Source organism: Magallana gigas, chromosome 8 (genome assembly GCF_963853765.1).
Source record: "Magallana gigas chromosome 8, xbMagGiga1.1, whole genome shotgun sequence".
NCBI lineage: Eukaryota > Metazoa > Mollusca > Bivalvia > Ostreida > Ostreidae > Magallana > Magallana gigas.
The window spans coordinates 17,055,630-17,083,098 of record NC_088860.1 but is presented as its reverse complement, the minus strand read 5'-3'; the positions used below and the strand labels follow the sequence as shown (position 1 = coordinate 17,083,098).

The 27,469-nt window shown below is 30.2% G+C and overlaps 2 protein-coding genes across 2 annotated transcripts; both read left to right on the top strand.

The window, feature by feature from the left end:
- The first annotated feature begins 418 nt into the window (after window positions 1-418).
- LOC136270671 (uncharacterized) lies at window positions 419-9,624 on the top strand. Its single transcript, XM_066069030.1, has 7 exons — window positions 419-551; window positions 4,024-4,243; window positions 4,511-4,627; window positions 5,378-5,453; window positions 8,296-8,405; window positions 9,115-9,128; window positions 9,589-9,624. The coding sequence occupies exons 1-7, from the start codon at window positions 486-488 to the stop codon at window positions 9,622-9,624; spliced, it is 639 nt and encodes a 212-aa protein (XP_065925102.1). The 5' UTR covers window positions 419-485.
- A 1,576-nt stretch (window positions 9,625-11,200) lies between these two features.
- Window positions 11,201-19,650, top strand: LOC136270774 (uncharacterized). The gene is made up of 6 exons (XM_066069433.1): window positions 11,201-11,540; window positions 12,768-12,857; window positions 16,086-16,214; window positions 16,872-16,982; window positions 17,780-17,808; window positions 18,306-19,650. The coding sequence occupies exons 1-6, from the start codon at window positions 11,402-11,404 to the stop codon at window positions 18,603-18,605; spliced, it is 798 nt and encodes a 265-aa protein (XP_065925505.1). The 5' UTR covers window positions 11,201-11,401; the 3' UTR covers window positions 18,606-19,650.
- Window positions 19,651-27,469: the final 7,819 nt, after the last annotated feature.

The following is a 27,469-nucleotide window of genomic DNA, read 5'->3' as shown; positions in this document are numbered from 1 at the left end:
CAGAGAATTGATTTTGCTGGATATGACACAGACGAGATGAGTCGTGTTGAATGCCTGGAACCAACCAGCCTATGTTTTTCTTAAATAATAATAATACATGTATCCTAGATTTCCATCCTCTACAAAAATTTAGGATATACGTATATATTATACGTATTAACAAACATAAAGGTGCCACATACTTTGTTAAGCTATCTTTTGATTGAATCTTGTTTTTATCTTGATTAAGGAAACAAAATTATATATATATATATATATATATATATATATATATATATATATATATATATATATATATATATATATATATATATATATATATATATATATATATATATACATTGTGTGAAATTTAATTACGACATCACAAAAATTCACGTACATGTATGAATATACGTGACTATTTCGTGATCAGGAAGTTGCTTCTCATAACAGAAGAAATCAGGAAGTTGCTTCTCATAACAGAAGAAAAATTTTTCTTGACCATGGTGGACGCAATTATCAAGAGATACATTGCACTGATATCGACAGCCATATTACTAAGGCACAAGGCAAGTGTTATTTGTGATTATAATCTTGCTTATGAATTTAATTTTAATTCTAAACAAGAACGCATGACGCATTGCGTTTTTCTCCCACTCGTTTTATGGAGTTTTTTTTTGGTCTACAAATATTTTTTTCCAATAGTAAATCATGATTTAAATTGTTTATTTCTCAGAAGATATTTGTTAATCCGTGTTAATCTATGTTTCATTTCCATGTTGCAATGTTTTAAAAAGTGTTTCTTGCAAAGGGTTCTTATTAATTACGCAAACACTATCTGTTTCTGTTATGGCGTTATTTGTAACACTTTTAAGTTTAAATAAAGCCACGTTTTTTCTGTCCTGAAACTTTATTTTTTCCTAATCATTACAATGTTTTAACTGGCGTAGATATTAAGAATCACATGCAAATGTTTTAATTTTTCTTCACAAAAGCATTTATTTAATCAGTTGGAAAACCCAAAGGCTTATTTAAAAATAAAACAGTATCAAATGTTGAATAATAAATGTAATTATAGTTCTAATAGAATAAAATGATATTCATTCAATTAAGTTGGGACCACGACCAAAAAAAAACTATAGTGATCCCAGTTGGAAATTATAAACAAACTTTCTATTAACCGAAATTTCTAATTCAGTGTTATATAATCTTAAACAAAATATTGAAAGCATTTGCCTTTTCTTGACGTTTCTTTTAATAATGTGATACAGGTTTTCAGCCCTTCAGGGCTGATACGGATCCGTATCACACCCCTTGCTGAACTCCTCTGCCTTTTTTCGCTTCGGCATTTTTGCATGTTTACAGACGAAAAATAAAACATTTTCAGTTACAGTCGACATTTTTAAGTGCAGTTGAAAACTTCAAATGCTAGCAAATGTTTTAAAGCAGTCAACTTTTAAAACCTGATGAAATTCCGTTCTATAGCTTCATGTTTGTTAAAACAAGAAGAACTCATATTTTTATCAATACATGTACATGTCCAGACTTTTTAAAAACAATAGTCTTATGAATAATCAATTTGTTCAAGTTGATGGGTTTTCTTTTTAAATTTATTACTAAGTATGTAATAAATATAATAATAGATACCCTTTTCCATATCACAGCTTTTTATCAGCCCTCGACCAATATCAACCCTCGGCCTTCGGCCCTCGGGCTGATATTGGAGTCTCGGGCTGATACAAGCTGTGATATGGAAAGGGGTATGTATTATTCTCTGTTTATATAGTGAGAATATACTACTGAATATAACATTTATATATATGTTATATTCAGTAGTATAGTGTATTATTCTCTATTTATATAGTGAGAATAAACTACTGAATATAACATTTATATATATATATAAATATATATATATATATATATATATATACTAATAAACAGTTTGTTAGCACAAAGCGCGCTGGTATTTAGGACACAATGTATAAATGAGAATGAGAGAGAGAGAGAATAATTGTCAGTAAATATATGAAATGAAATGCATGCATGCGCGTGCATATACTTGTATGAGTAAATACTTAGCTTGCCTCTATTTAAAATCAGAATATCTGTTAGGATGTCAGAGCTCAAATGCTGTCGTACTGTGTGGATGTTTTGGGCGGCATGTCTTTGATGCCGGCGAACTGACCGGCCGACTGGGTCTAGTCAACACGGACTCTATATGCATACACATCGCTGAAAACAAGGTCATGTAATACAGGCTGTTTCAATTGAAAGTTATTGCGTTCAATGAATTTAGTCATATCTATTACAAGTTGCCGTCCTTTAAAAAAGGACTTCAATACGTGGACCATTGCATGTCATGTGTTTCCAACGAAAACATGAAATTAGAGATTATTAGAGATTCCACCCAATCTAGCTCCCTGCTTTTAACCACTAAATTTGTACGTTTTTTACGTATACGTGTATGTATAGCCCTGACTTTTTATCTCAGAATTTAAAGTGTTTATACTTCTAAAATAATTATGATCTATCTATTAATGAAGTTTGCATATATAGTATCAGGCATTCGGAATTCTACTTTTTGCGCACACATTACGATTCGCTCTATACTTTGTTAACTAGGAATGATTTAAACTTTTATACAGTGACAGAATTCAATCATACTTAAATGCTTAAAAGAATTTAATCGGGAAGTACTCTAGCCTCGCCTACTATAAAAGTAATGTTAAGGATCATGGGTATTCGGAAAACAACAAAACGTTGCAAATTATTCTATTTGATGTATGCTGTAGTTTCGGCATAACATTAACTTATTTCATAATACTGACAGTTTATATCACATGCCGATCATTTCTTTAAAAGGAATACTTTGTGTCTGTACTCTTTACCGACAACTTTACAATTGCAGCGCGTTTGAACTTCTGTGTGCATATGGCATAAAATCCCGATCCCGATTCAGATAAACGTGTGCTATGCTGGTTCCCTGAGCTACCTATTAGGCACAGGAACCAGGCTAGCTCATGCGCAGGCTGAATTTTCCCCATAGCATCCGGTTTAACCTCGCTTATATATTATCTGCGTGGACCTCAGGGTCAACGCAATCAAGCGACCGTATGGTTTAGGTCTGGAAGTATGACACAAACTATCCAAAGAAGACCAAGCTTTCGTTAACTCTGTCGCCTGTGTTTTAATCGTACAGACTTGAATAAAGTACTGATAACCTGACCCCTGTTAACGAAGTAAATTCCCATGCAGTGTTCAACATTGGCTGTAATAGATAATTCTATTATGCATACAAAATCGGAAGTTTATTGGAAAAATGATTTTTAGTCTGTTTTCCGGCTTTAAAAAAATGAGCTGAAAACGTGACATAATATAAATGAAAGCCCTCTATTTTTATCCTTAATTACTAATAAGTGATCACGTCGGTCGAATAACTAAGCAATTTAGATAGCTACAAATAAAAAAGAAAAGAGGAAAGACTGTATATGATAGTGGAGTGGACAAAATAGATGTTAACATGAACATCATGTTCTTTCTTAATAGCAGAGAATACATCATATGATATATAAATTATCATTTCTGTGTAGATAGAGATTTTAGGATTTATTGCTATTTCAAATATAGTAGTATAGAAAAGAAAATCCAGTCTGTTGCTTGTAATGGTAAATTTTCATTGCATTTTTTCCTTCCAAACAAACCTCATTTTTGTTTTTTATTGGGGGGGGGGGGGGGGGGTCAAAGCTTGTTAAGAGAGACTTTGGTTTCATGAATTATTTTGATACTTGCCATTCTTAGTAATACGATTCTATATTACTTGGAAAGGATACGTTTTATAGTAAACAACTTCGTGGTTTATAAAGCTTATAATTTACAAAGCGCAAATTAAACTATCATTTCATGTAATACTGGCAAACATTAAATTCTTTTCTGAAATAAATTGTATTTTCCTAACACATACAGTATCTTTATTTTATACGAATATAAAATATATAAAAACTAAAGAAAAAAAGTACTAATTTTTTTTTCTAATTTCAGGGACTTGCACAAGCTCAAATCTGTTCGGAATCAATAGCTACACCGCATGTTGTTCAGAAATGTCCAATGAACAGAGAGGAATGGAAAAGGGCATCCCAAAAGAAAAAATGTTCAGAAATACAGAAGTATGATAACTGCAGAAATGTGGAGTACCATTGTTTGGTGAATGAATTCAGAAATGAAACTATTGAGGTATGCACGGATCCCTGGTATCTACAAGGTATGTCTAATATAATTACGAAAATACTTACGTTGTAATTTATCGATGTTGTTATCAACACAGTTCAAACCATTGTCATACAAATGTATAATATGCAATAAAATAAGTTTTTTGTCTTATGTTTTACAACCTGTCAAATTAAAAGGTTCTGTAATGAATTAGTGTACATTAGTAACTAATCAAAGCAAACATTTACTATGAACATAAAATGAATATGAACATGGACTAATCGATTCAATTTATTAAATCACTCTATCGTATTTTTAGGTTATTGCCCAATTTATTTAGAAAATGGAGTCAAAAATGACTATACCAAAATGTGTATGAACAATACATATCCTTGCAATTGTTCCAATCATTATCGTTCAACAGAAGCATACAAATGTAAGAATTATTGATGTTTTGGTAATTTCCTTGATGTACTTTTTTCTTAAAGAAAATGTATAACATGATCTTTTTCCTGACACTATCTATTTACATACAAGAAATGCAATATCACTGTTTAAATAGAAAATATATAACAATTGCATTATTTGAATTATGTATTAAGATGCATTTTATTTGAGGTTGCATATTTTTCTTAATTAACCTTAATCTGAGGGGACTAATGTTCATCTGTCACATAATTTATCTATGTTGGTAGATACATCATTGCTCATTGCATAAGTAATCGAGGTATTTAATCTACTGACCATATGCATATTGTGTAAATGAATTTGTACTTTCAAAATGTTTCAAAACATGAGTTACTTCTTTCTCGGGAAATTTGAATGGTATATACTGTTGATTTTTGAAGCTGTATAAGTCAACCATTTACTATAATTCTATTCGTTTTCATGTATTCTAATAAAACTCATCATTTCAATAAAGTAAAGCACTAGACCATATTTAATCAGAATCCACACATTAGCCTTCCAACATCCCACTTTCGATATTCCCTCTTATTTGTCTTGATGTATATTCCTCTTCGTCCATCCCTCTTTTACCCGTTTGTCATTTTTCTCTTAATGTGGTTGTTATGCCAAAACATACTTAAAATCATTGTACGTTCTTGGTTTTTGTATTTCTCAATATCCATATACAGAAAAGGAATTATAAGAGCTATGTGAATAACAACATTTGTTTTTGTGTCAGGGCAATGCTGTTTTAATGTAAAGAATGTTTCCTCAGGAAAGTGGAATATCACTGTCACTGATTCAGACAAATACAGGTAATTCCTATACATATGTTTGATTTAACGTAGAAATTTTTTAAAGTTTTCGTTCAATTCTTTAAAAAGGGGTGTAAACGGTATGTGACCGAAAAATATCAATTGAATAAAATTAATGTATTCATGTAAATTAAAGAATAAAAGAAATTATGTAATTCCGATTTTAAAAATGTTATACACAAAAGATGAAAATGTATTCTATATTTGATAATTATGCTTACAAAAAATAAACATGATACTTGTGTAGCTCTGGTTGCATTTGTGATGCAAAATACTATCCTTACCTGTTCTTACACACGGGATTGAAAAAAACCCCAAATGAACCAAATTAAAACATATTCATATTTGAACATGCAGTCTTGTTGCTTACACTCTATATTTTTGTAAAGAGTATATTAAGATAAAGCACAAACAAATAAAACAATTCAACCAGAGATCTTACATCCAAAACGTATAGTGGCATATCTCTCCCTCTTGTGTGCAAGTTAATGTTCTATTAATTATGTCGACATGCAAGATAAATATGTTGACATGCAAGGTAGTTATGTCAACATGCAACATAACTATGTTGACATGCAAGAAAACTGGAATCAAATAAGAGTAATAAAAATTCTCAAATATCGCCAACATGTGACACCCAAGATGCTAGATACACTACCTATTGATGTCAGCATGCAACTTATTTATGTTAACATGCAACTTAGTTATGTTAACATGCACGATAAATATGTTGACATGCAACATATTTATGTCGACATGCAACTTAGTTATGTTGACATGCAACTTATTTATGTCGACATGCAACTTATTTTTGTTGACATGCAACTAAGTTATGTTAAAGGGGCATGGTCACGATTTTGGTCAAATTTTATGTTTCTGTTTTTATTATTTACAATGCTTTAAAAATGCATTTCTTATTATCAAATTAAATTTGGGTGCCAGTAGATGAGTTTTGAGCAAGATACAGGGCATAAAATTCTTCGTCATGTAAACAAGGCTCGTGACCTGTTTTTGTTTACATAGGTTCAAAATACCAGTAAAAAATCTGTTTCAAGCTGATTTGTCTTTTTATTCATTCTAAGCATAAATAAACAGCCCCTAACAGTTTACACATTCAGTTGAGGTCTAAAACTGGAATTTTCACTTCAACATTCAAAATATAAACCACAGCTTTGTTTATATAGCGAAGAATTATAAACTCTATAACTCGTTCATAACTCAACAAATGACACTCAAATTTTGGTTGCCTAATAAAAATGCCTCACTGAAGCATTGTAAACGTTAAAATCGAAAAAAAATAACTTTTGACCAAAATCGTGACCATGCCCCTTTAACATGCAAGATAAATATGTTGACATGCAACATATTTATGTCGATATGCAACTTAGTTATGTTAACATGCAACTTTTAAGTTGCATGTCAACATAACTAAGTTGCATGTCGACATATTCATCTCACATGTCAACATAACTAAGTTGCATGTCGACATATTCATCTCGCATGTCGACATGAATAAGTTGCATGTCGACATAAATAAGTTGCATGTTGACATAAATAAGTTGCAAGTCAGCATATTTCTCTTGCATGTTAACATAAATAAGTTGCATGTCGACATAAAAAGGTAGCATCTAGCATCGTGGATGTCACAGGAGGGCGATATTTGAGATTTTTTGAGTTTTTGTATAATTCTTATCTGATTGCAATTTTCTTGCATGTCAACATAGTTATGTTGCATGTCGACATAATTATCTTGCATGTCAACATATTTATCTTGCATGTCGACATAATTGATAAAAAAATAACTTGCACTCAAGGGGCAGAGATATGCCACCATAAAAACGTGTTTTAGCTGAAAAACAAATGATAAAAATTTCGAGAAATATAGTATTCTTTTCCTGTTTTGTTTCATACATCTACATTTAAATTTAATTTGTCAATCGTATGTCCATGCAGTTGAATCCATAACCAAGTGTTTAAAAAAACTTTACTTCTTGCATTAGTTATATGCCGTTTTGTTATAATGTACAATCTGATTGATTCTTTAAATCTGACCCTATGAACACAATGATAAAATACAAAAATATGTGTTTAAAACATGCAAGGATTGAACAATATACAGATAACTGTTCCTTGCAGAAATGTTTACTCATTCGTATCTTAGGAATGTTATTGCTAAGAAAAGTTTTACTTTTAAATAACTGGGACGATTAATTGTGTTGAATTCATCATAGATCAAATGTATTTTTAAATGTTATAATTCAGTGATAAAGAGTCGTAGTTTACTTGTTTATGTGTTGTTGCTTGGATGTATACTATAAAATTGTTTTCGGGTTTTGTGATGGTGGGGAGAATTTCGACTATTGGCATTTTTCAGATAACGTGAAGTCATTTAAATTGCATGCTTGATTTGGGAAATCATGAATAATATTGTATTATATAATTTTAAAAAAAACCCCCAACAATCGGTTGCAGATAGTAGAACTGATTAAAAGCAATTAAAATTTCAAAACAAAAATGAATATTTAGTGCTCGTTTGTTTCTTTTACTAAAACATGTTTAAATTCATTTAACACTCACACACACATTTATTTTTGTCAACCAATTTTTTGGCATAAGCATATCTGAAAAACCACGAAATTTGGTAATTTGTGCCGCTTTGAGGCTTTGCTATATGCAATTTTATTCAATCATGTAATCAAAAAGTTCCATTTAGTCCATCTTGGACTAAAAAAATGCGCAATTGTCTAATATGTTATAAACAACTACTGAACAATAACGTTTACTGAAATATATCATTTGCTAAATAATTATGAGAACCAGTAGTCTTTATATTTGATTGCAGCAACTTGAACACTTTAATTGTGGCAGTATGGATGCTTCTAGCAATAATACTATTGTTAATGCTTCTGTGCGCTTTTGGATTCGTGTATCAAAGGAGACTAGACTGTAAAGGTATCCTTTTTAATCTCGATTATATACAGATTATTCTTGAATTATGCACGTACATGTGTAATAGAAGACTTGATTTGTATGGAATAAATTATATTAGGTAGTGTACGATTTAAATCATCTTTGTTACGATTTTTTGTAGCGGAGACAGAGTTATGCCATGTCTGCCGACCTTTCAGTAATAATAAACATATATTTCAACTAAATCCCCCCCCTCCGGTTCCGACGCCTGTGCTACACAGTTACGTGTTTCCCCTCATAATTGTTATTTAAATCTTTGACAAAATCTTATCAAAATTTTATATCATTTTTTGGAAGTAGATATAGTTATCTTGAAAGTACTAGCAAATAGGTCACTGAAGCGTTGAAGCGAGGGGCTGTGTTTAAAATAGTTCGGACCGGAAGTATTTGATAAAGCATCGCCCGTTTAATAAAGCAAAGGTTTATCACACGAGTAATATACACCACACGTATGAGATCAAATGCATTTTACTGACATATTTAAACAATTTGTTATCAGTTTAGTACCTTTGCTTATTTGTTCAATCTCTAAGCCTCTGTATTCATCAACTTGTATCTTAAATCCAATAAACATTTACGCCATTTTTACTTTTGATTTAGTCATGTATGTCTACTAAGGCTTATCAATATGAATCTTTTTTAAAATAACTTTTTTGATTCTATGTTTATTTTTTTTGTATTGATTTAACAGGAAAGCCTGATGAAGTAAGTACGTCTTTGAAGAATGACTTTCTCCTTTTTATCAAAAAAAATGCCTTAGATATTTATTTGCCCATTTTGAGCTATATAGCTTTTCTGTTTAATAACAAATATGCAAAGTTAAAATAGAAATTCAATTAAAATTGAAGCAATGTTTCAAGTTCATTTATTCTAGAACTTAGTGTAAAAAAGGATACAACGTTTACAATAGACAGAACAAGTCTAGTCTAACAAGGTTAAAAAAAAGAGGACCCAAGGAGAATCAACATTCAGAATAAAACATATATTTATGTTTTAAAAGCAAATGATGGTGTAAGCATTTGTCCATTTATTCATACATTGATCAGCAGTGTCATGCACAAAATTTTCAATTATTACATATAAATATATAATAAATTTGTCTGAAGAGCAAGAGGTTTTCCTTTATCTATTAGCAAACTACCATGAGAGAGTTTTGATTTTATAGGTACCTCGACACAGCGACATTTCATTTGAAGTATGATTTCAAAAAACAAACACCTATATTGTTGGCTTTTAGTTATTTTACATTTTTGGGGGTATATCTTTTTTAGTGAAATTTAAGAATGAATTACCGACACGTTTTTCAAAGACCATTTCGTTTATAAACCTCGAAAAAATGCATAAAATTATCTCGTCTACAAACAGGGTATTTTAGAGCTTAAAACTTGGTCTCAATTCGTGTGTAAAATAATAATAAATATATACATGCCAAAGATTGTCTTGTCATGTTTTTTTTTTTTAATTTCATTAAAAAAAATTATTTCTGAGGATCGAAATTGTTATTATTTTATATCTTTAAAATCTATGGATAAAATTTAAAAAAAATCAGATACTAACATACATGTAAGTACTGATCAAACAGTAATATTTTACAAGGAAATTGAAACTAAATTTATCAAATTTAAACCGATCCCTATGGAGAAAAAAAACCTCATTCCGATCAGATTTATTTTAAATTGGAATTTATTTTTACAAATGATTAATAACACTACAGTTTGTTCTGAGTAATTGATCTGCATTTTGAAATTAGTAAATGAAAAAACAACAGCTAAGCAACCTGTTTTGTTTTGTTTTTGCAAAACTGTGATATATTCCAAATTTATATGATTTGGTTCAAATCAGTTTAATTACAATCGAGATCGGTTCGAATTAATGATTTTCTAATTTTATTTAATTTTACTATTACGTTTCAATTTTTTGTTGAAATAATATTATATAGCAATTGTTTAATGCGAGGGAAGTTTACTTGTAGTTTTTATCCATAGGTTTAAAAAATATCTACAATTCTTGAGTTTCATTTAAATAATTTTTTCAAAAATATTATAAATTGTTTGGCCGTCTTTGACATGTATTCATAGATTATTGTATTAATTGAAACCAAATTTTTTGCTATATCCTGTTTGCAGCTAAAACGATGTTTCTTGTTTTTGTTTAAAAATATAAAAAAAATCATATAAAATTAGGGAAAGCCGATATCGGTGTCATATATATTTGTATAATTATTTTTCAAAAATGATTCTTTATTTATCTATCAAATTATGCATTGGTGTGTCGAGCCACCTTGAAATCATGAAGGAAGGAAAAGCAGAATGGTGGATTAATTAAAATACTATTTCCGGTAATGTGAGGAAATGTTTTTGAGAGCAACCAGCTTACAAAAATGATAAATACAGCATACGGTTGCCCAAAAGGTTATAGAAAGAGGTCAGAATTTAGGAGCCTTAGGTCACAATGGGGGACTTTAAGCAAAAATTGATAGGACATTTTTAAATTGGTAAACCTAATATTCATATAGCGGTATACAAAATCAGTATAAAGATAACTAAGTATGAACAATTGTCAATTTTATTCAAACAGAACACATGTGTACATTTTTTTTTTTGTAATTCAAACATAAATACATTTTTGTATTGCATTAGTTTGTTAACTAGTTTGTTGGTAATTGATAGAGATATTTCAGTACGCAGTAGGCCCGTCGACCTATAATTATTTTTAAACTCTTTCCTGAGTTGAAATAAAACGAATAAAAAGTTCCCCTTATTTTTACAGATATTTTTTTTTTCATTTTAAAGTGTCTCAAAATCATTTTTTATGAATCTTTTTGATCGAAATAGTACAAATGAGTTTTGTTTTTTTAGAATAATATTAGTGAAAGAGTCGGAGATTTAGTAAAACGTTTGGACACCCTTAAGAAAGAAATAGACCAAGTTATTGGAAATGACATTTTTGATTTGGAATATAAACTCAGAAGTACGGAGATGAAACTCGATAACATATATATGAAACTGTTGGGAAACCCCCCAAAAACAGAATCACCTTTGACCAAAGCTAGCACACTCGAAGCGAGAGTTACAGAAATCAGTACCATTATTGAACAAATGCTTCGGAAGCTAAGAGGTAATTTTGTTTTCGAACGTAATATAAAAAAGAGTTCATATTATGATATTAAAAAAGGTAATATTTGTGATTCAAATATCAAAAAGGGGAATTTAAAATGTTTTCAATTTTATACATGTTATTATCATTACAGCTTGGAATAAGGAACTTTACTTTAGCTTATCAAGAGGCAAGAGTAAACGTGTACAAAGACAGGAGTTTAAATTAGCATTATCTCTGCAACAATGTAGAATGAATGTTTTTACTGTAAACATGATACGATTTCCATTCAACTACTAAAATTCTTACCATCCTATAATTACAGTTTCATTTTTGAGAGTCTGTACATAAAGTACATATATTGCAAATAAAACTTTTACACATTTAACAATACAATAAACAATCCATAGGTATAGCTCTACCTTAGCAAGATAGTACCTAGTATCTTGTTATCCAGTTATCAACTCTTTCAAAACCCTAATATTATGTCCAATCATTAGCAATGTGTGGCTTTTGTTTCCTGCAGGTTCAATACATTTGTAATCATTTATTTTGGCAAATGAAAAAGAACAAATTTTATTCGTGCTAGAAAAGATGTGTTTGATCCTCCCGTTCGCATTTCAGAGTTTTTACACAATTTTACATCCTTAAATCCTTAAATATAAATTTGTATTTTTAAATTAAATGGTCTAACTGATATATTATTCAAAAGCATTTGGATACCAATGCTTAACCCAAACATCTCTTAAAATAAGTCTGTATAACGTTTAAAGAACAGGCTGAGCAATATAATGGTTACAATTAATTATATTTAGCGCTCTGATTCTTGAAAAAATAATTTTAGAAAGATGTTAAATGAGTGTGGTCACGATTTCTTTGTCATGTAAACATGGCTTGTGCCCTGTTTTGTTTACATTGCTTCAATATACCGGTAAAAGTTCTTTTAAAGTTAATTTTTCCCTGTTCTTATTCTTTTTAAGCGTAAAAAATAGTTCCTAGCGTTTATCATATTCATTTGGAGTCCAAAACCAGAATTTTTACTTCAACATTCAAAACGTTAGCAAAGCGTGACAAAGAATTTTGATCTCTGTATCTAGCTTATAACACGAAGACTGAGACTCAAATTTTGGTTGAACCTTAGAAATGCCTTACTGAAGCATTATAAACATTAAAAACAGAAAAAGTTTCTGACCAAAATTATGACCATGCCTCTTTAATGATTTAATGTAAAAAATATTACTTTATTAGATCTACGTTTGGATTTCATTGATGATGACTTGAAACACCATGTGTCAAAAAGACCCGACAGCCATGATATACACATTACAGAACCCAACGGTATGATGTGTCTTATTAGCTTCATTGCTACAGCAAATATTAGAGATACTTCGATGATTATTTCATTTAAGAGTATTCGTTTTTATATTTATAACGAAAACAAAAATAATTGCTAAATGCGCTTCATTTTGCTAAAAAAAACAACGTGGATTATTAGATTAATTACATGTGAGCGAGGTATCCTTATGTCCGCAAAGAAAGATTTAAGAGGGAAAACAATTTTTTAAGTTAATTTCTTAGACTAAAAAAAACCAAAAAAAACCAAAAAAACAAATAAAACCAGGGTTCTGTGACCTAGGAAAAATCTAACCAAAGGTTAGTCCATGCTATAATTTTACAAATATGAGATTCACATTGATTCGCTATTGGTAAATTAGGTTTATCGACTTTAAATCGTCAACTATAGCAACTAATTTATTTACTATAGTTTAAATTGTAAACTCTAATCAACTATTTCAAACTAAAGTTTGCGAATGCAGATCTTTGTTTATCTGTCTGTCTGTAAATAAACGTTAACAATATGATTTGCTGATAATTATCGATTCAGCATCAATGTAAAATATAATTAAGAGTTTTTGATCGTAATTTCATAGATCTTGATTAAATTAATCAGATAAACTCTGTAGATGTGATATTTACGGAAGCGTATTAATGCCACATATGCACTTCACATTTTTTTATTTTCTACACTTTAAAGTGTAAATTTTACACTTTTATCTGTAAAATTTTACACTTTAATCTGTAAAATTCACACTTTAAAGTGTAAAATTTACACTTTAATCTGTAAATTTTACACTTTCATTTGTAAATTTTACACTTTCATCTGTAAATTTTACACTTTAATTTGTAAAATTCACACTTTACCGTGTAAAATTTACACTTTTATCTGTAAATTTTACACCTTAATCTGTAAAATTGACACTTTAAAGTGTAAAATTCACACTTTAATCTGTAAATTTTACACTTTAATCTGTAAATTGTACACTTTAAAGTGTAAAATTTACACTTTAATCTGTAAATTGTACACTTTCATCTGTAAATTTTACACTTTCATCTGTAAAATTCACACTTTAAGCTGTAATTTACACTTTAATCTGTAAATTTTACACTTTAATCTGTAAAATTGACACTTTAAAGTGTAAATTCACATTTTAATCTGTAAATTTTACACTTTCATCTGTAAATTTTACACTTTAATCTGTAAAATTCACACTTTAAAGTGTAAAATTCACACTTTAAAGTGTAAAATTCACACTTTAATTTGTAAATTTTACACTTAAAAGTGTTAAATTTACACACTATCCCGTAAAATTGGCTCATATCTACACATACATTGGAGAGTATTTATCACTTTCAATGGTTTGATCGAAGCATTATGGACTGAAATATTTTAATTAGTAAATATTTCAAACTTTGTCTTAAATACACTGACATCATTACACAGATATAGTTTTTTTTAATGTTGTAATTTTTTTTAAAAACCATGGATTTTTCAAATAGAGATAAGTGGTTTTATGCCTCGGCTTTTTTCCACACTTTTTTGATGATGATTTTACAATAAAAATAACAAATAGTGTTGAATTACTGATCATTCAAAGAATATACATTATTTATCATTCTGTCTAAACCTCGATTTAGCATAAGTACGTTCAGTACTTTGAGTTGTGTACGTACTACAAGAACTTGATTAAATAAAAAATTGTACTGTATACAAATGAATACAATTGACGCTTTAAACTAGTTAAAGTCTTGTATACATTTAGAAGGCTTGAAGACTGTGTATTTGCATAAAAGTGAACAAAAAGTCAAAACCCCAACACATTGTTACAGATAATTCTACATTTTATGTTGCGGCCACCATATAATTATGTGGTGGCCAGCTGGCCGTCAGATAAATTAGTGGTGATCGCTAGTTTTTAGTCCATTAAATTATCACTTTTTTCAGTTTTTGTGAAAATTGTAATCTGATTGAATGAGACGAGGGAAACGGCTTGCATTATAAAAAGCCATTAGCGTTGAACATTTTTTGGCCATGTGACACTGATACATTTTGTCTAAGAGAATTTAATTATAACTGTTTCAGTTTTTGAAAAATTGAATACTGTTAATGAGAACTCATTTCTCGATTGCAATGTTTATTATTAAAGCAAGATCAAAGAAATGTCAGACATTTAATCAAAACAGCCATGTGGTGTTGACATAGTTTTTTACAGATTAATGTGTGATTTTTGCAGATATATGTGTAAAATTTACAGATTAAAGTGTGAAATTTACAGATAAAAGTGTAAAATTTACAGATTTAAGTGTGAATTTTACACTTTAAAGTGTGAATTTAACAGATTAAAGTGTGAAATTTTACACGGTAAAGTGTGAAATTTACACTTTAAAGTGTGAAATTTACAGATTAAAGTGTGAATTTTACACTTTAAAGTGTGAATTTTGCAGATTAAAGTGTAAAATTTACAGATTAAAGTGTGAATTTAACAGATTAAAGTGTGAATTTTACAGATTAAAGTGTGAATTTTACACTTTAAAGTGTAAATTTTACAGATTGATATGTGAATTTCACAGATTAAAGTGTAAAATTTACAGATTCAACTGTAAAATCTACAGATTAAAGTGTAAAATTTAGAGATTAAAGTGTAAAATTTACCCTTTTAAGTGTGAATTTCACAGATGAAATTTACCCTTTTAAGTGTGAATTTCACAAATGAAAGTGTAAAATTCACAGATTAAAGTGTAAATTCTACACTTTAAAGTTACAGATTAAAGTGTAGAATTTACAGATTATAGTGTAAATTTTACACTTTAAAGTGTGAATTTTACAGATGAAAGTGTAAAATTTACAGATTAAAGTGTAAAATTTACAGATTAAAGTGTAAATTTTACACTTTAAAGTGTGAATTTTACAGATTTAAGTGTAAAATTTACAGATTAAAGTTTAAAATTTACACTTTAATCTGTAAATTTTACATTTTAAAGTGTTAATTTTACACTTTCAAGTGTGAATTTTACACTTTAAAGTGTAAATTTCACAGAATAAAGTGTGAATTTTACAGATTAAAGGGTAAAAATTACAGATTAAAGTGTGAATTTTACAGATTAAAGTGTAAAATTTACACTTTAAAGTTTAGAAAATAAAAAAATGTGAAGTGTATTTGTGGCACTAATACGCTTCCGTAGATATTGGCGTGCAATATTTTTAAAATACAGTTTACCTGGTTTCAGATGTTACAGAAGGAGTTGCAGCCGAATTTTATAATAAAACGACATCCAACAAACCGTTAGAGTTTTCGACTGAAGAAAATGGCGACTACAGATATGGTGATAGCAGTTTGTGTCACATGATGCCCGATGGTATTATGATTCGAGTTATTGTTACCACTTGTAATTATTATATCATTTTAAAACCAAGCTAGATTTGGACAAAGAACTGTAATATCATAGTCATATAGCACAGTGTTGATAAATGCATGAATTTATGATTTTTCCTTTGTGCATGGATTTGTTTGCAATCTATTTTCTTTGCTTTTGCAATAGTTCTGCAGTTTTACTTCGAAACAATAATATAAAAACATTATTAATGTCTTATTAAATTTAGATATTGCATAAGGAATGAAAAGGATTTCAAGATGAACACCATTTACTATTTGCCAATAGAAATTACATTTTCTTCTCTTGAAATCGGACAAATACAATTTAAATATTTTACCCTTACTTAGTTTGATATGTACATGTACCCTTCCAAACACGCCGATGTATTAGTCTATTAGGTTCACGTATCGCTGATCATCCCCCTCCAAAAAAGTCTTTTAGTAATATTGAATATTATTTGTTAAAAATTGAGAATAAATAATTAAATTACAACATATTTTGTTTCCACGATTTGTACATCCTTTCCCGGAAGGGAGATCCTTTTTGGCCAGCTACAATATATATTCTAGATATATTTGCAAAACATCATCGTGTTTTTTTGTTCATGGATTTTAATATTTCATTTAACAACTGCCAAAGGTGAGAACAACCAAAATATAGAGGAAGATTGCATTCAGATGTCAGTTTCTCAACAGACCAGGCTGTCCAAAAACATTATGGCGGACAATCCCAGTGGTTACTTTTTAACAGGTAGCGATACTTTTAAAGACGTATATAGCGTGTTGAACGCTCTACATTTTTTACATTTAATTTGATAATGATCATAGATACCGGTACACGATCTGCATAGCATACATGTAAATTGCTTTTGGTACCATCATTTTCAACGCTTTGGCGGTTTAAAAAAAAAATTATTCACGTTTGTATACATAACTAAGGTGAAATCTATTTATTTTCTACGTTATCTTATATTTTATCTTCATCCAATAAGTTTTTCTTTTATCTTGCAGTCCTGAATTTTTCGATATTTTCGAAGGGGGTGTTCTGTGTTTGCTTTATCCAAATATTTCGCATATTGTGTAAAAGATGAAAAGAAACTTTTGAAAACCAGTTCGTAAACGTTGGCTTCAGTAGATTTTTTAAAAAAAAACAACCCATACACCCCTTGGAATACATACCAAACACGGACACACTTAAAAGTATTTGATAACTTTCAAAAGTGATAAATTAATTGTTACACGATTTCACTTTTAAATAGTTTGTAATGCAAAAAAATATCATCAAAAATGATAAATATAATCTTTTTCATTTATGGGAAATGATTGTGAAAATTTTGAACAAGAATAAAAGGCAGTACATGCTTATGCATTTTTGGATTGTTTGGTAGTTAATCCCGTTCTATAATTATTTGCTTGATTATTTGCTTCGTGTGGATATAACTGTTTTAACATTTGCATGCATGTGCCAATCGATACTTGAATTAATGTTATTACCAACCAATCACATGTACTATTTTTTTGTTCATTCTATTTTAATTTTTATTGTAGATGAAAGCGGACCGTTGTTTGAAAAGAAGGTACTTTTGGAATTTTGTTGAATTGTAAATGATATCATATATTGGAATTTTTTTACTAACAGCGGCAAAAAAAAAAAGAAAATTGATGTTTCCATACAAGACATATAATTCGAGTAAAAAGCATGATCTGGTTTAATTTGATAGTGAAAAGAGTTGTCCCTTAGCTGAAACTTTAAACTTTAAACTTCTTGTCATTTAGACAGAAGTACATTCATGTATGAGTCCTAATTTCTCAAAAATTTATGTATTAATTGTAATTACCACCCAATTGTACCCTTGACTAACTCGTCGGTGCAAAGTACAGAGAAGACCTTAAAAAGTGGCGTCGAAAGGAAATTGAATGTTGGGGAAGGTGGAGTGGGGGGTGGCTAGGGGCTAGACTCTTCAGAAATCTTGATAAGCAAAAAAAAAAGGATTATGGTAATGTCTAATTTTGCGGGAAAAAAAATTATGTAATAAATTAAGATAAATGTTTGCTTCTATAAACTCCTTTTCAGACATTACGAGAGAAGATGGAATATCTTAGAGATAAAACTGACAAACTGATGGAAAATTTTAAAAAAGTGAGAGACGCCTATTACGAAAAAGATAAACCTGGAAATTTGCATACCCTTGATGACCAATTAACAGATACTAAAGCTGACGTTGACGTTCTGGCAGATGTCTATGGATTTAAAGAGATTCAAGGATCACAATCTGGAAAATGTTTAGAGGAAAATTTAGAGGAGATGAATTCATTATTTGAAAAGTTATCGGAGAAGTTTGAACAAATGGAGAGGAAAGTAGGAAAACCATGAAAGTACAAATTTTTCAATTTTGTGAAAGTTTATGCACTCTTATCTTTATTGGATGTAAAATCTGCCAAAAAGTGTTACATACTTGAAAGTGTAAAATTGGTTTGAATAAGCAACGTGCGATGTGATTTGTCTTCAATGTTTCTTACTATATCTGGGATATTAAAAGTTAATTATGTACATAGTTCGTAGAAATTTTAACAAATGTGCATTGTGCATTTACTTTGAAACATTCTGCAGCAACGTTCATTACATTCCTCAATTATGATATATTTGCAATTACAATGCAATGCTTGTACAGACGATCTAGAAACATTGGTAATTTTTGTAATACAATCTTATGATGAAATTTCCAAATTGAATCTTTAATGATGATTATACGTTATTCTGTGTTATATCCATTGAATAAAATAATGCGATTTGTTATAAGTTTTTAGCATTTATTATATATTAAATATTGTCCTCTCTTGACTTTTTGTTACTTACGCTCTCTTGAGCAATGAAACACTCATTTACTGGATCCGCAATACTTTAAAAAATGTATTCGAGAAAAGAATTTTGCAGTACATTGTGTATTAGAATGAAATTGTTCTCCGGTTTTCCATGCATTGAAAATACATGTAGGTTCATTATAAAAATATTGGTGAATTGTGGTGAACATTTGTACATCAAATGACACGTACATTGTACTACTTTTCAATGTGAAAATCCGGTATATAGTTTCCTAATTAAATAAATGTGTGATTGCCAGCTGTAGACACTACAGTGATTCTCCTACAATTTATAACATGCAATATTACTTGTGTTTATTATTTCAAACCTGATTTTTTTTATTGAGCATAACGATTTCTTTTACAAGCGAAACGATTGGATTCTTGGTTAATTTCAAATACATTTCTTTACTTGCTCGATAAGCATAATTTGTGTTCAAACACTTGTTTATAATATGCACATCATGACAATAAGAAATGTAAAATACATTTAGAGAAATTAATGTTTTAATTTGTTATAAGTATTTGAAATCATTCCATAGAGATAAAAGGTAAAGCACATTGGTATTGCAAGAAAGTGAAGGTGTTGACTTGTCTTGCACTGAAATGTTGATCTTTTTTTTTGATACGTCGATCAATAGAAAAATTATCATCTTCATTTCTTATCATTTAATAAAACATTTTTAAATCAAAGAATGTGAAGTGTCATTGATCAAAAATGTAAATGAAGCGGCGCGTATGAATACAAAACAACAACAGCAACAATATCAAAATGGATGCGCCATCAGCTGATGCAGAGCCATTGCGCTGAATTTAATGGATTAAACATATATAGTGAGTCAAATTCTGAACCGGCTGGATTGAAAATAAAAGGAAAATACATGCGATAGCTTGTGATATTATTCACTGTGCAGAAAGATTCCTAATAAAACTAGTTTTCATATGAGATCGCTGGAATATACAACTGGACTTAACCATCCAAGGAGAGGCGATCGTGGACGAAAATGGTTGATATGTCGACAAAGAATAGTATGTATTAGCAACTTTTGTAAACGTTGTGGTGACTAGATAGCCAGTGATGTACTTAAATGGCATATATGCCGCCTGGAATGCGCCGAAGGAGTTGATGCATTACTCATACACATGTAGTTTTGCTTTACGATGCTTATTATTCTAATGATCGATCATGTACGTGTGTAAATTTAATCAAAGTACTGAAGTACTGAAAGCCGGGCTCTTTTGGTGTGTCGTTATGCATATTGTGTAGTAAAGACTGAATCTCTCTCTCTCTCTCTCTCTCTCTCTCTCTCTCTCTCATGCTTTTAATGTCGGTAATGTGTCAGAAAGCGACTAACTATGAACAAATATATGTCTGTCTAGTAGAAAAAAGTTCAACAGTTGCTGCCTTGAATTTTGCAACAAGCGTTATATACTCAATCCCCATTTCTTCAGTGCGCAGCAAAGTAGTTCATGGAAATTCATGCGCATTTTATGTGTCCAAAATGCATAGTCATGTTTTTAAAAAAAACCACGTTATTGATAAGAAAACTAAAAAAGATCAATTCTCTCGAAAATAAAAAAAAAGAAACAAAATACCGACACTTTTGACAAAACGTGGCTCTTTGTGTAGCTTTTTGGTATAGCGGAAGCTTTACCTTGACGCTGTTTGGTTTTTTGTTTACTTTTGAAGTTGTGCTATTAATAGTAACATTGGCGATTTGCCTGCCTACAGCCAGGACTCTGCTTTCAGCAGAGCCCGGCTAAAAATCATCCGTTACCAAATTTGAACAGCAGTGTTACCGAGAAAGTGTATAGGTCTATATGTTCGTTATAATTATTCTGGAAAAGGAAAAGCCAGCCTCGCTGTAATGTTGATTGATCTCAAGCAGACGAAGTCGTGATAAGACGCTTAATTTTCTATTTCGTGAATCAAATAATGTGTTTTGTTTATTTTTGAAGGTTAAACTTCCAAGTTTTTATGTTTATAAAATTATGTTTTTTTGCTGACAATAAAACAGACACAACTTGACATTTTGTTGACAGTGTTTAGTTTGGAAATTCGCGTTCTATAAATAGTGTTAGATCAGAACAGTTGAGAAAAGTAGATCCGGCAAAATTTTATTGATGCAGGTATCAAAGAAATTTTTCGACCAATTAGAAGCGCCAATATCTCACCAAACGAATTCATATTAAATGATTTTGACATCATTTTAAAGAGGAGGTCAAGAGCTTGTTTAATGCCATTTTTGGAGAGACTGTAGGTAATCTAGATATATTAGATTAGTCAAAAATGGACAAAACTCCGAGATTTGTTACTTTTATCCTTCATATTTCATATAAAATGGTTGTTTATAACATGATTTTTCATTTTGTTTACCAAAAATTTAAGCCCATGTACACCCTATGAAACAAAAATATTGTCATTAAAAGAATTTATATCTTGAATTTTATAAACCTGTAGGTACCTTTCATTTACTAGATCTTGACCTTAAAATAACTCTTTGGAATTGATTTCGTCTTTATATATCTCTTAAATTTATTGTATTCATTTTTTACACGAATCTCGATAAGCACAAGTGTCCGAGTATCAGTATCCCGTGTTATCTTCAACTTTACAGTTACCAATAGATATATTATTGTCACGAGATTTCTTCTGTGTGTTCTACTGTTAAACAGATAAAAGACTGCGAACGATAGCATTGTCTAGCCGCCTAACTAAAAGTCATTTTTGAAAGTTGTCTAATTAAAGTTAATTTTTTATAATAATGTAAACATTTATGTATATTTTCATTAAATATAAATGATTTGGTCAAACAAAACGAGATAACTTTGTATTTTGGGTTAAATAGCTCATTTCATGATAGAAAATAACGGAAAACGGAAATTTTTTTTAAAACATCTTTCCCCCCGTGAAACAAAAGTTCCTTTTGAGGGGTTTTAATTATTGTTATTTAGCATTTTACCAAAGGGTTTGTTGTTTTACGGGGGGGGGGGGACATATGTCTACAGACCGAAATACATTCCAAAAAAAAGAATTTTGCTTTGTAAATTTTCGAAAACTAATTAACAGATATGAATTTTAATGAAATTTTACTTTAATACATATCGTAAATATGTTATTTTTAAGTTTTTATGCACATATTGGCCGCTAAATAAAATTTTTCCCACTCACAGAGACCGATTTCAATGAAATTTTTTAGACCCCGCGTTAGCAAAACTTTTGTTTAAAAATAAATAATTTTATTACAAATTTTGTTTTGATATAAATTGATTAGGATTTGATTATACTTTTTAGTAGAAAACTTAGTTTTTGAATATCTGACAGAAATTCCGAAATATTTGGATGTAAAATGTAGGCGGGAAACGGGCGTTAGCATTCGCAGTCCTTTACTTCATTTGCTGCCTCTGCACTTCCTTCTGCTGTATATGTTTATAACATCGGCATTTATCAACATTAGCTGTTGCAACACCACATCCATTACCCGCTTCACTCATCCCTGTGAATGTTATTGTCTTTTAAATTTTAGACCACGTTGTTTTGTTTGACCCTTTCAGTTTCGCAGTAAAAATCGTTCCTCGTGTTCATAGTCTTTTTCATAGAATCTAGGTACTTGTAGTCAAATATAAATTCTAGACGTTTATTGATTTTAAACATTATCTTCATTAATTGATGGATAGAATGTGTTCAAGAAATAAATGTGACAATACAAGAAAATAGTTTTTTCTGTTGTTGCAACAATTAATATGTTTATTAGAGATCCACCCTAAGGGATTGTTTTTGATCCGCGCCTGACCTAATATAGCATCAATAGTGAAACAGACTATACTATTTTATGCAGAACGTTCCTTGAAAATGGCTCGATATACTAAGTTTTTATACAAAACAGACACCCATTATGTTTTTTTAAAACATGGTTTTGCACACAACAAGCATCAAACATGGCACCTCTGGATTTATTATATACTAGGAACGATAAAGAAAACATACCTAACAAATTGGCAGGGGTGTCACAGTCCATTAACACTCCGCGAAAGAAATTTATCTCTGGCGTGTTAAATCTGCATTACATCATATTGATGATTGAAGCCAAGTCTTGCATTTACATGATATTAAATTCTGCTGTTCTTTAAAAAATATATCAATCTCATAGGCGTCGGAACCGTCGCAAAGTTAGACCTAACCATGAGGCACATAGCAGAATAGAGTGTTCAGCCCCCCCCCCCCCCCCAGTTTTTTTCGCAGGAAATATTATTGTTCATTAATAAACCTTTGAAAGATTGAGAAGTTGGAGTCATAGGGAAACTAGCTCCCCCCCCCCCCCCCCCCCCCCCCCACGGATTAGGAATATCGTGATTTTTGAAGGAGAAAAAATTTTGGTAGGTGTAAGATTTTTTTATTGGAGCTATAGGTATACCTTCCCCCCCCCCCCCCCCCCCCCCCGGATTAGGATTTTCATATTTTCATGATTTGGAAAAAAAATTATGGTTTTTTTGTTTTGGAAGTATAGGTTTAACCAACCCCTCCTTCCCATGGATTAGGGGATTAGGATTTTTATGATTTTGGGAATTAGGTTTTTTCTCTCAATATTTCTGAGGATCAATCTAGCCCCCCCCCCCTTTTAATTTGCTTCCGACGCCAGTGAATCTTAACAGAATTACCTACGATTTTATATGTATTCTATCTAAAGAAAAAGAAAATGACAATTGTTTCAGAAACAAACTTAGGTTTGTCACTTAATTGGTTCACAAAATTGAGTGAATTTTATACCATTTTTTAAGTATTTCGTATGGAAATGTCATTGAAAAACATGTCAGTAATTTATTTTTATCAATTTCATAAATAACACAAAACAATCCCGAAAGAAATTAAACCCGAATCTGTTACATATTTTGCAAACAGACTTATTCAGAGAAATACACACACATTGTAAAAAGTTATCAAATAAAATACATTTCATTAAAAAAAAATATTTCATTAATCATATTTTGCTGCTACTTTCTCTATCGCATCACTGGTTAATCGAAACAGATGCCATTCTTGCACTTCTGTCAAATCTATTGCTCCTTGATGTTTGTAAAATTTCATGGCAGATTTGTTCGAATCCCGAACAATGAATTGAACTCTTCCACAGTTTTGTAAATCAGCAACCTACAAAGCAAAACAAAAACAATTTAATTGAACACTTCGAAGCAATAAACGACGTTGTTTAGCAAAGCATTGCTTAATATTTACAACCTGTTTAACCTAAACTATAAACACCTAAAACCATTTATCATAGAGTAATTTATTCCATAAATTACATTATTTATTAATTATTGCATTGAGACATGATAACCATGATTATGCAAATTAACCTTCTCCCCCCTCTTCAGAATAAAGTCGCAAACTAGGTTTAACCTAGATAAAGTTTCTTACCTTACAGACAGACCCAATCAATTTTGATCCTATGCCCTTACTGCGGTACTCGGGAACCACGTAGATATCCTCCATGTGAATGCATTTACTTTGCCAGGTAGAATACGTATTGAAGTAAATAACGTACCCGATAAGCCTTAATGTATCTAAAGAGAGAAAGCCTATAGTGTATGACACCTAAAAGAGACTTATTTGAAAGTTGGATAAAGCCACTACTACTACAATTATTGCTGTTTTTGAGGTCAAAACATGTACGATGATTTAGCTACCCGAGAAGGACAAAATTCACCGAGCAGGAAGCAAGTTGAGTATTGTACATTGATGGTAGCTAAACCATGGCATTGATAAAAAAAAACCCATAGCAATCATTCTTTTATCATATAATTCAGTGAAGAATTGATACAGACATATATCAAATTGAGTGTTATTAAGCGAAGATTTCAGTTTGAAGCCATAGCCGAACAAATTGAGAAACGCGATATTACATTAGAAGATCTATATTTTTAGTCCATTGAAGAGAAAATCAAATGGTATAATGACCTCCTAGGTCAAATGCAGGTGAATGTAACGTTTTTTTTCCTCCTAGATAGTTGGATATGGGCCAACCAGAGAGCTAGGAATTAATCAATCCTATAATTAATTTTTTATAATGTAATACTCATTGTGATAATTGTATAATATACATGTATATCGGAGACAAGTAAAGACATGTAAATGTATACGAATAGCTGTTGTAATTTCACTATAGAAAAGTTGCTTAAATTTCACCAAAAGAAACAGTTATTAAAACTCCACCAGATAAAGAACACAGGACCATTAAAGCTTTTTGCATGTTAAGGACTTTTTGCATTTAAGGATTAATTTGTTTGAATTTTACATAACCATACATCTGAGTATAGTCCACTACTTTTTTAGAGTTTGTTTATGTATGCTACTGTTTTTGCCGTCACCATATTTTACTTGCTATAGTACATGTAAATATCGCCACAGTGAATGTAGAAAGAGTCATACTAATTTCTTCTAACTCTGCGACAAAGCACTGGAATTTTGTGTTGTCACCAAAACCATCTTCTCGAAATTCTACAACAGAAGTTTCAAAAACATTTTATCGAGTATGTCCTCATGGTTTTAAATGTAGAACATTATTCCGAACACCAAAAAACGTGATATACTTGGAATCATTATATTTCGTGGTGGCTCAATTTTTGTGGAATTCGTTGGTACATGTACCTCTCGACCAAGAATTAACATCCTTCATGAATTAATATTTATGATATAAAATTGTATGATATGATACACTATTGTTTTATTTGATACAATTTGATATCATATATGATATATGATAATGTAAAAAATTATATAAAATATAATATTGTATCAATTTTTTTTATATTATGATGATATTGTATCATGAGATATTGTATGTATAGTATTGTATATAATAAAACAATATTGTATAATTTGATATTGTATTATATTTCATTGTATCGCATGAAAAATAATTCAGATGATATTGTAAGATATGATATTGAATCATATGATATGATAAAATATTGTGTCATATGTCTGATATTATAATGTATACAATATGTTATTGTTTTACATGTAATCCTATACATTATTGTATCACATATAATTGATCATGTATTATAATTTAAAAACACCTTAATTTATGTAATTTGATATTGTATACTATTATTACTATATCACATTATATTGTATTATATGATATAATGATGTATAAAATCATGTTATGTATCATATGATACAATATCATACAAGATATTATCAAACTGTATCATACATTATATTGTACAATATTGTGATGCATTGCGTGATATGAAAGTTTATTATATGATACTATATTGTATCATATATTTATACCCCGCTCCGAAGGAGAGGGGGTATACTGTTTTACCCTTGTGTGTCTGTCTGTCTGTCTGTCCGTCTGTCTGTCCGTCCGTAACAAAAATTTCTGTCGCATTTATCTCAGCAACTATTTATCGCAGACACTTAAAATGTTTACACAGTGTTTGTTAAGGCATGCCATATTGTGGGATATATTTTTGTACCAATCGGACGTCAACTTCCTGTTAAATGACGACTTTGCTTATATTTTAACCAAAATTTTCAAACAAATTTTCGTCAAAGATTTCTCAGCAACTATTTATCGCAGATGCTTGAAATTTCTACACAATATTTGTATAGGAATGCCATATCGTGGGATATATTTTTGTACCAATCAGACGTCAACTTCCTGTTAAATGACGACTTTGTTTATTTTAAGCAAAAATGTTCAAACAAATTTTTGTCAAAGAATTCTAAGCAACTGTTTATCGCAGATGCTTGAAATTTTCACACAGTATTTGTATAGGCATGCCATATCGTGGGATATATTTTTGTACCAAACAAACGTCAACTTCCTGTTTAATGAGTACTTTGTTTATTTTTAGCCAAAATTTTCAAACAAATTTTCGTCAAAGATTTCTCAGCAGCTATTTATTGCAGATGGTTGAAATTTTCACACACTATTTGTTTTTGCATGCCATATCGTGGGATATATTTTTGTACCAATCGGACATCAACTTCCTGTTAAATAATGACTTTGTTTATTTTTAGCCAAAAATTTCAAACAAATTTTCCTCAAAGATTTCTCAGCAGCTATTTATTGCAGATGGTTGAAATTTTCACACACTATTTGTTTTGGCATGCCATATCGTGGGATATATTTTTGTACCAATCGGACATCAACTTCCTGTTAAATAATGACTTTGTTTATTTTTAGCCAAAATTTTCAAACAAATTTTCGTCAAAGATTTCGCAGCAGCTATTTATTGCAGATGCTTGACATTTTTACACAGTGTTTGTTTAGGCATGCCATATTGTGGGATATATTTCTGTACCAATCGGACGTCAACTTCCTGTGAAATGAACTCGTACTTTGTTTATTTTAGCCAAAA

What these genes read in the sequence shown, in the direction of transcription:
- LOC136270671 (XM_066069030.1), top strand. Translation starts at nt 486, where the DNA reads ATGGTGGACGCAATTATCAAGAGATACATTGCACTGATATCGACAGCC. An exon ending in GGATCCCTGGTATCTACAAG is followed by an intron (nt 4,244 to 4,510) that starts GTATGTCTAATA and finishes TCGTATTTTTAG; the next exon opens with GTTATTGCCCAATTTATTTA. An exon ending in TTCAACAGAAGCATACAAAT is followed by an intron (nt 4,628 to 5,377) that starts GTAAGAATTATT and finishes TTTTTGTGTCAG; the next exon opens with GGCAATGCTGTTTTAATGTA.
- LOC136270774 (XM_066069433.1), top strand. Translation starts at nt 11,402, where the DNA reads ATGAAACTCGATAACATATATATGAAACTGTTGGGAAACCCCCCAAAA. An exon ending in GTGTCACATGATGCCCGATG is followed by an intron (nt 16,215 to 16,871) that starts GTATTATGATTC and finishes CAACTGCCAAAG; the next exon opens with GTGAGAACAACCAAAATATA. An exon ending in GACCGTTGTTTGAAAAGAAG is followed by an intron (nt 17,809 to 18,305) that starts GTACTTTTGGAA and finishes ACTCCTTTTCAG; the next exon opens with ACATTACGAGAGAAGATGGA.